The sequence below is a fragment of the Athalia rosae genome, chromosome 1, assembly GCF_917208135.1.
Source record: "Athalia rosae chromosome 1, iyAthRosa1.1, whole genome shotgun sequence".
Lineage (NCBI taxonomy): Eukaryota > Metazoa > Arthropoda > Insecta > Hymenoptera > Athaliidae > Athalia > Athalia rosae.
In genome coordinates, this window is record NC_064026.1 from 19,662,232 (window position 1) to 19,672,088 (window position 9,857).

Here is a 9,857-nt window from a genome sequence, read left to right on the forward strand (position 1 = left end):
TTTCTCTTGCAGAATGAATGAATATACCTAATCATAAATTGCTACAAACTACCGAGATTTCTTAGTCTTCAAATACTAATGCGATAGAAATACTATTCAGAGCAGTAAGATGAAGAGAAAGAGAACGTCTTAAATTATAATTTATTTGCTTGCGACTCACGGATTTGACCGCGTCAGAGTAGCGTTTGACTCGTAAGTTATAACTGTACATCCTTGATGGCAGTGAATCTGCAAAGATTACGAATAATTAGCAAGTACTTCGTAACGAAACATTTCAAAGTTGAAGTCGTTTTCTTTTTGTCGTCAGAGTGGGGAGAAGCAAAAATAATACTAGTCGTTTGTACGAAAAAAGTTTGCTATATTTTTTCGCACGGGTGAAAATTCTGTTCGAAGGATGTTCAAAGGTCTGCCCGAGCTTTTTCCGGAGCATATCGATAACAAACCCTTGTGTTATCTATAGACAGAATTATCTGGGATCAGAAATTAATTTTCTACGCGGCTGACAGGGACTGGCGAGAAAAAAGTTCTGCATGAAATGTTATAAAAAAAAGAAAATTAAAAAAATAAATATAATCAAAAAATTATTAATAGAATTCGAGGGTCCGAGGATCAGGGTAGCGCGGGTGCGCACGATATGTTTTCCGATGGAATAATAATGATTATAATAGAAACGCCGTTCAATATAATATGGGGTTGATACTCGTGTGTTACTGTGAGAATAATTTCCATTCAATACTCGGAAGCAAATTTACTTGCAAAAATTTCGACGTATGGATTATATAGCACGTAGAAATCTATACCCGACCTTCCAAAACTGATGTATGTATAGGAAACCTGTGGACTTGAGGTCGCGGGTTGAAGGTCGGCCGCAAGACTGGCCTGAGCTGTTCGTTTCGATTCTACGAGTAGGACAAGCGAATTCTATTTCCATACTATGTATAAAAGTTAGAGTGTGGCGTCAGGCGACGTCGCGGACGAGTCTCGACGTCGTCGGGGTTCCTGTGGGGTCGGCAGTCGCCTTCGCCGCGAGGCACCCGCACCAGGTGAACCACGAGAAACTTTATCAAGGATGCCGAGAAACAATTGTGCGAATTTTCAACATTTTTTAACGATACGCAGCCAGCCTCGTAGTCAGGTACGATGAATTCCTGGTTGAACTTAAGCGACGTAAGCATCAAGATTACGCGGAATAATTATAATTCGCATGTGAAATTTTAAGCCTTTTGAAAATGGCCTGAAACCTTTGATATGATGTATTATTGGATAAGTGTCATTATAAACGACCTCTTTTTTAAGTAAAGTATTTAGCTGCACAGTAAAGTGCTTTTTTGCTGCACATTTTATCACTTAAGACTGCACTGAAGCCGGCGGGATTATTTTTAGCGTCGGAGAGAACTACATAGTTATATTTCATTGAGATTCAGGGTAAATAAGGGTCGCTGATAAGTAAAATGACATGAATAAACTTAACTTTTACGATTTTGTGTAATTTAATCAGTAAATCTGGCTGTTTTGATGGCTGTCATTACTAAGCTTAAAGCGCATTTCGTATTCCGTGGTATTCCGGGCACCGTAAAACGTATAATATACCTGGAGGGTATGGGCGGCTGTATGTAGCGTAATACGAGAGCTGTGTACCTTAAATTTGCATATACAAGGCAAGTAAATATATGAATAGTGTATCCACGTATTGCGGTTGACCATCTATTTATGTCCACTCGACTCCCACTATACTCTATTGAACTCGAGATTTGAAATTGTAATTGATCATTTTTATCGATGTTCTTCTTCAGTAAATCTAGGTTCAACTTCGCAAATCATTATGAACAGAGAGACCCATTCATTGTAAATGCCAAGTTTCGCTTTTATGGAAAGCAAAATTTTACCAGCCATACGAGCACCGTATAACAAACATTTTTCCGTTTGAATCTCGAAGCTATGGAAATCCTATCCGTATTTTTCATCGTGATGAATTTTGTCGAATCAATAAGCTTTTTGGCCCCATCGAAACCGCTGAGCCACTAAATACTCCCGTTATGTAGCATAGGTATAGATAGACAAGTATGTTTGAGTTGTGAGTATGTGGCAAATAATATTGCCTTTGAGTGATCGGGTTCCCTTTGTGGAATTAAAGCAGATTTGAAAGTTTGAAACACACGTATGCGATGCACTAAATTGAAACTTATTGCAATTTCAACAGTCCTCAAATCCCCGAAATATTTATATCACATGAATGGATAAAAAATCATACTATTAGACAATACACATATATTTTTTACTCATCCGATTTCCTACCTTTAAACTAACGTTCTAGAGTTCTGGTTTCTATCGCAGTTATGAAAGACCCCGAAGAATATCCCGGGACGACGTACATCCCGGAAGTGGAAGAAGCCGCACGAAGAGCCCAAGAACGTCGTCTCGTAGAAGAGGGCAGCGCATTGTGGGCTCGTCGAAAAAAGGAGCTTTTACGTCATAAACATCGCGAACAGCTGCAGGTATATATCTTTATCACATATCGTATACGAATGGCTCAAAAAATACAAAGATATAAGGAGAAATGAAAAATGAAAGATCATCGACAAACTTGAGATACTTCTCCATGGGGGAATTTCCCACCGTACCCCATTTACGACTTATTTATGGCGACATTATGTTACGCGGACCTTGTATCGACACTTTTTAGGAACCATCGTTCCCGAACATTGCTTATTGTTGGACACACCTCTTATAGTTATTATTTTTTTCTTGACGTAGCCAGCACCGAATCGACGGAAGGATTTTTTCTCTTATTTCGCTAAATTTTATTCATTTATCGTTATTAGTTGCGGGATATGCTGGCTCAGTATTATCCTTGGGGAAAACCGGGCGGTGGTGCTCCCTGCGCTGCAACCCTCAGGAAGAAAAATGTCAGATTGTATTCCCCAGAGCCGATGCAAAGGACTTACACTTCTACGAAGGTATAAATCTTATACCATCTGATCGGTTGTTTAATTCGTTGCGCAGTTCTTATTATCATTTAACATGATTATGTGCTCTGTCCAGAAGCTTCAATGCAACGATGATTATTAGTAAATTATCCCTAGAGCTTGTGGCACGTAGATAATACAAAATTTTCGTGTTACGTAACGAAATATTAATTCTCATTGGTTTTGGCGCGCACGGATTTCGGGGCGACTATCATTACAATATACCCATGCTCTAATTTTAATGTAGATTGGTAGATAAATGTTATATAGATAATTGATAATAAAGGTAATTAAAATGGCTGCAGGTGAGTGAATTCAACGCGGGAATGTGATCAAAATAAGGGATGATAAACATAATTGAAAGAATTTAATTCCAAATATAGTTCAGTAGGTCAGATTCCCAGCTATAGATACCTTACAAAGTCAATCGTGCCACGTCATTCTTTGCAAGCACTTGAACGTACATAAATGTTTCCATCGATACCAAGTTGATATCGAATAAATATTTTTACAAATTATTATCCCCTTTCATTTATTTTCCTTTCTCTTTCTTTTCTGTTTTTCTTTTTCTCGTACAAGGTACGGGGATATAAAATTACAATCTCATATTTTTCTAGTTTACACCGCTCGACGAACACGTTTTTTATATTCAATGTTCTTAAGGAACCGAATACCAAGACGAAACTAGAAGACGACGTAAAATGCGATCAGAAAGCGGCTCGATGTTACCGTTACCCTCAAAATCAACCCCTGGGCGGTTCAATCCAGGAAAAAAATGCGCCGACTTCCAGGATCAGTGAAAAGCAACTGCAAAAGCAACGCTATCACAAACACCCCGGTGATACACGTTTATTTTTTGAAAATTTGTTTATTTATTTTTTTCGAACTTCATCCACCTTAGATTTTAGGAATTTTTGCAAAATTCACGTGTATATTTTATTATACGTATATAACAAGTAGCTTCCCGCAGCTATCTGAGACCCCATTAATTTTTTTTGTATTGTTGATTTTTTTCATTTTTCATTCTCTGACGAAAACGGGCCAGGCTTCCCACAGGAATTTTATTCTTTGAGATTGTATTATAAGGCTCTTAAATTTATCTTTTGGAGTCTTGAAAAATTTCCTTTTGTTCTTTAAAATGACGATGGCGCGAACCCTTAAGATAAACGTGGACATGGGATATAACAGATAGTCTTATGAAAAAAAAGTTGAGCAATTTAAGGAATTTTTTATCTCCTGCAGCCCCCCTACTATGCACGGTTAGGGTATCATAAGCTATACGAATGATTGTTGATAAAGGAGCAGAGAATACCCGAAGGAAAGCAGAACGAGCTCAGATTATGAGCGTAATATATGCCTAAAATTTGATATCGTAAAAAAAAAAAAGCTCCACGATTCACAATTTTCGTATCTTATCGCGAGTAACAAGGAGAAAGAAAAAATTCCTAAATTACCGAGGCTGTGGATTGTTGTTTATTATTTTTTCATCAACGTCACCCGCAAATGCGTTCGTTGCAGAACATCGACGTGAAACAGTGCAAGAGGAAATGACGGGAAATCGTAGCCACGATAAAAAATTGGTAATAATTATTTTACAAGCTCAAATAAATCCAGCATTCTCTTTTGAAGTTTTATATTCACATCAATTGGGTGCAGGGAGTAAAAAAAACAAATAAAATAAAATGCAAAATTCAACGACCGTTAAAATGCAGCTGCAGCAGTGGAGGAAATAATTCAGAATCTGAAGCTCAAAAGTTTATGCCTTCGGAGATATTAGCTCTTTAATGAATGTTGCAATGTTTTTTGCGCAGTATTACGATTGTATATATTTTTATAACTACGCTTAGCCGGCGGAAGCTTCGCCCTGGGGTCGTCCAGGTCCTGGCGGTGCCCCTTGGAGGGATCCGAAATTGCTGGGAGTTGGGTTTCTCCGCTCTATGGTATATAATAAAAAGAAATAATAGCTGCTGCCGCGATTGCTGTGATCAGTTTTATTTTTCATTTTCAACATTTGTAGATCGGTGTACCACGCGACATATGAATCGGAAATCTCAAATCTTAGTACACGTATACTATACTATACATATTATACCTGCGACGTCGAGATTACAGCACGTGCAGTTGCATTAAAGTAAAACCAATGCGATAGTTACATTATACCCTGTGGGGAAACTATGTAGGTGCGTAGATTTATAGTGGGACTCGTGTCAAGCATGAACTAAAGTAACAAAGTAGACCCATTCTGTAACCAGATAGTCAACTAGAAAACGACAATGATGGATGGTCGGCTATGAGTGTCAGTTATAGGTGTCGAGAGACTGCCGGACTTTTCCGTAGAAAAAACTAAAAGTCTGCGTCGTCCCCTTTTTTTTCCTCCTTTCTTTTGTGAAACGGATTTTTTTTTCAAATTTTTTTGTTCTCTTCCAAGGCTACATCCGTATTTTTATCCTCCCTTCACCGAGCCCCCTTGGTATTTCTGAACGCCGTTTACGCGATACATTCCACCATAAAACCTTTCATTGGGTATTAATATGATTTTATCCATTATTTACCTGTACATCCGTTACAAATTTTTATTGGGTGATATCATATTTATGACGGTGAGATATAATCTCTCCTTCGCACATACATCGGGTACTACCGGTACGTTTTTACGGTAAAAGACAGTGTCGTCGAAAAACGTCAATTGATTGAGACATATCGAGATGTATTTTTTTCGCAAAATTTTATCATGGATTTTCCGAGCTTCGTAATATTTCGAAGCGTTATTCCATTCGTCGTCGAATATTCTATTTGTGGTCCATCGTCAAAATCCCCGCGTTTTACGCAAAGCATACACAGAACATTATACGGGAAAAGTGAAGGAGAATTTTACATTTTTTTGTTTAATTTCTTTTCGAGGTGCCTCGCTGCATAGCTTTAGAATTTTGTTTTATTCCTGTATATTTTACCGAATATGTTTTTAGTAGGAAGGCACGGCCTCATTTTACCATAGCGGACATCACAGAGCTTGTGGTAATGTGATATGTGTATTTTTTATTTCCGGCGAATAATACGCCAAGCTTTTAAAAATTATCTATTTTACTAGAACGTGCTCAGCATCACCAGTTTTGCGATGAATATTTTACAGGGTTGGACGGACAGATCACCGCGAATTGATCGGAGTTGCATCGATCCGTTGGCCCTTACCGACATGAATAAATTCTACGACCATAGAGCGAATTCTGGTATTTAATATACATGAAAATTAAAAGAAACTTTATACATATATAAACACACACCCATATATGTGCACTTTGAAACGGAAATTTTCGATTTAAATTTTTAGCGGCCAATTAGTGGTGATTAAAAATTTGAAACTTGTGTATTTTTTAGGTATCACTCCCGACCCTCATCCGGGACCGATTCCGATATCAGAGCCTAAAAACAGGTACAACGAGGATGTACAAGTTTATAAATTGACGGGTGGAGTTGAATTAGTGCCGCTTCTCACGAACAATAAGTACCAATCGGAACCCCATGCCATTCGTTATTTGGCAACGGATGCGACCAGGCCCGGATACACTCTGGAATCGTGAGTATATTTTCAATTATTGAATATGGGGTATGACGAAGTCGAGCAAAAGCAACAAGATGTACAAGTTGAAATGAAGGAAAGATACGAAATAAATAATGCTGGACTTCAAATACCATAGCGCCGAATGAGAAACGATTGTTAATAACGAGCTTGCGTGGTATCGGTTACGTTGTAAGTGCACGGTCAGATTCACTCAGTCATCTCGCATTAGAGTTCCACGAAATCGATACGCGGTGAAATCCGCTCAATTTCTCTAACTGCGTCGGTTAGGTAAGCGGAAATGGTAGCATCAGAGCGAACGGCTAATTCATCGGATTCTGTATCCCTTGCAGTAGAATTACCCTTCATTTTGGCCGAGGAGTTGAAAAGTTTAATAACTCACATTTTTTCTTATCATTTTCTTTTACTCCGTTCGTTCGTTTCGACGATCTATCGTGAAATTTCAGCGTTCAGCGTACCGTGGGAAACCAGTATTATATTCGAATCGCACCCGAAGGCCGAGAAAATGAGGGATCGCTTGGAGATGAGAGAGGATTCGCAACGCGAAGTATGAGTATTATAGTGGGTGTTCTCATTGGCGAACAGACGCGTTGGACTTAATGATTGAGAGGAAAACTTGCACCTCCTCTTATCTGATAAATTGGCCTAACGAGTCCTTAATAAAGGGCTCTTATACCCCGAGCTACATTAATCCGAGAGAGACGTGTTATTACTGTATCGAGAATTGTATATTATTTTCTACCGAGAAACATTAGGACGCCACGTGTCTTGAATGAAAGTAAAGAAACGGGAATTCTCGAGTCAAACGAGAGGTGGATGCGATTTTTGAATTTTTCGATGTAAAAATTTCACCGTATTTATAAATTGCAAAAAAAAAAGATCTTTCATTTAGAACAATGATTTAGAATGATATAAAGAAACTCGCACTTTCGTTAAGAATTAAAAAATGGAAGAAGTGGAAATTGGAGGACTCAATAGAGACATACCTGAGCCATGGATATATCTATGCCTGAGCTTAAGAATTCTCGTGTCCAGCAAATTGTCGGTCAGAATTACATGGAATTTATGTCAACGCATTTCCAGCGTTGATCCCTTTATCGCAGCTATATAATATATGCAAAATCATTATTAGCTTGATTCTCACCCAGAAGATTATTATTTCGCAGAATATATTACAGAGTATATGTATACTGCGATAGCCGCAGGTAGTACACTTGGTGGCAATTGTATAACGGGTAATGGTGGGATATGATGCAAGTTTATTACTCGATAACGTTGAGGATTTGAGCGGACCGCGCGTGTTGCGCGCATGCTGTTGGAAATCCCGTTCAGGATTTGATATCGGTTTAACGGAATAACCTGATCAAAGTATAGAACAACCGACTAGATATTATCTTCCTGCACATCTGAGAATCTATTTGCTAATGAGTTTCACTCCGACGATATCTGCAAAACCCCATTCATAATCTCCACCGCCGGCTTATGATTCTTGCTTATACATTCGTATATATTTTTTCCAGTCTAAAGGCCTTAAAATCACTGAGCATCGGCAATCGGGAATACGTTTCTCAATTGGCGCAGCAAATCGACAGAAAACGCGAACGGATTGTGGTGAGTCGATGGAAAATATCTTCAGCTGATTAAAAAATATTCTTCGTGGAAATCTTTCTTTTTATTTTCAATTACTGTTCTATATATACAGGAGGAACAACGACGTGAGCGGGAAAACTGTCGCCGTCATTATGATACATGGAGAAGATTATGGGGTCGTCCAGGTCACGGAGCACCGATAGATCATTCGCAGCGTACAAATCTCCACAATATTCTCTATCGGCCAACGATCTATTAAAATTCCAAGTGAGCTTCGCAAACGAATATCACAATATCGGCGTCATCGTATTATAGTGCGGATCGATGATATGCCAGGTTCAGGTTTTCCTTTTCTATACGACCGTATTTAATTTTATTCGTTTTTCAAATGCAAGCTCCGATGACTGGGCCAATGCAGCAGGAGTAGATATCACTGGATAATATATATAATTATACGTACACCTATTATACACCATTCAACTTAATTTCCCTCCAGGCGCTCCGCAGAGTGTTCCACTGGCAGCTGATTTTAATTAAATAACCGCGGATCAACGAACCGGGTTTCAATAGTCGGCGACGACACGGGACCGCGTTGCACCTAATGCGATTATCCATCATCCGTATGAAAAATATGCAAGAAAAGAAACGGGGAAATAGAAAAACGGAATAAAAGAAAGAAAGAAAAAAAAAAACAACAACAACATTGCAGTCGTGGAAGTAAGCTAGACATTCGAAGAACTGAATTTCATATACGACATATTTTGCATTTCAAACTAGCTCTCGGCGGTAATAAATCGTGCCAATATACAAAATCGTTCGACTGAAAAGAGAGGACCACAAAATACGCTCTTCGCACGAGGGTATATGTACGGTACGAAATAAGGCGAAAGTTTACCTTGTTTAAAAATAGTGCTCTCTAAGTGAATACTTCGCTAAACCATACAGTTGGATGGTCGGAGGGTGAGCCATAATAGTTGGATAGAGTTTGAACAGTTTTGTGGTTACTTAGCTGGAGGTCCTGCAACATCTCCTCATCCGAGGCAAGGGTGGATATGGGGGTTGGGGGAGGGAAGTTAAATTGTAAATCTTGGATCGTGCTTAATGATCACAAACGGTTAGAGCCAACGTAGGTATATTATACGAGAGCAAATGTCTCGTGTCTACCGGTCGCGAGGGGCACCTCATTGCGGAATAGCTGAAGTAAGTACTAAGTAAGTTCCATATTATGACGCGCGAGTGGAATTACTATAGGTATATACAACTTACGCACACCCTGTATGTTATGCAAGGTATGTATGTGTAACAAAAGTTTAGCTGAGTCTGCGTCCGACTTATCTCATAGTTTCGCTTCAAACTTCTCATCATCATAATCCCCGATGTAATCATTCGTGAAAATAGCTACCCCCAGCTGTTTTACGAAAATGTGCATGTATACGTTGTAAAAATTTGACAATTGTTATACCCGTGTAACGTATGAGCTTTTGTTGAACCGGGACGTAGATAATATTTATTGGAGGGTGCAGGTGGAAATTAAACGTGAGCTGTTGCACGGCGAGACAAATCTCGGTTTTCTCATCAACGGATACGAGTACTTAATTATCGCGCGCTTCGAAATAAATAGCTTGGTTTTCCGGGTGTTTGTTATTGTTGTATTGTATATGTATACATCTATGTTGTAATAACGCGGTACGGATCGGGCGAGACAACAAGAATCGCAGCTTTCC

The 9,857-nt window shown here is 38.9% G+C and overlaps 1 protein-coding gene across 4 annotated transcripts; it reads left to right on the forward strand.

Annotated features, from left to right (window-relative positions):
- Positions 1–977: 977 nt before the first annotated feature.
- On the forward strand, positions 978–8,813 carry LOC105692433. Of its 4 annotated transcripts, none has more exons than XM_048657625.1 (10): positions 978–1,135; positions 2,315–2,495; positions 2,823–2,957; positions 3,630–3,804; positions 4,485–4,546; positions 4,814–4,906; positions 6,097–6,193; positions 6,342–6,540; positions 8,064–8,154; positions 8,246–8,813. In XM_048657625.1, the coding sequence occupies exons 2-10, from the start codon at positions 2,337–2,339 to the stop codon at positions 8,390–8,392; spliced, it is 1,158 nt and encodes a 385-aa protein (XP_048513582.1). In that variant the 5' UTR covers positions 978–1,135; positions 2,315–2,336; the 3' UTR covers positions 8,393–8,813. The 4 variants fall into 4 exon arrangements, with proteins under 4 accessions (XP_048513582.1, XP_020711748.2, XP_020711749.2 ...); XM_020856089.2 differs by having other exon boundaries at positions 2,335–2,495; XM_020856090.2 differs by lacking the exon at positions 4,814–4,906 and having other exon boundaries at positions 2,335–2,495.
- The last annotated feature ends 1,044 nt before the right edge of the window (positions 8,814–9,857 follow it).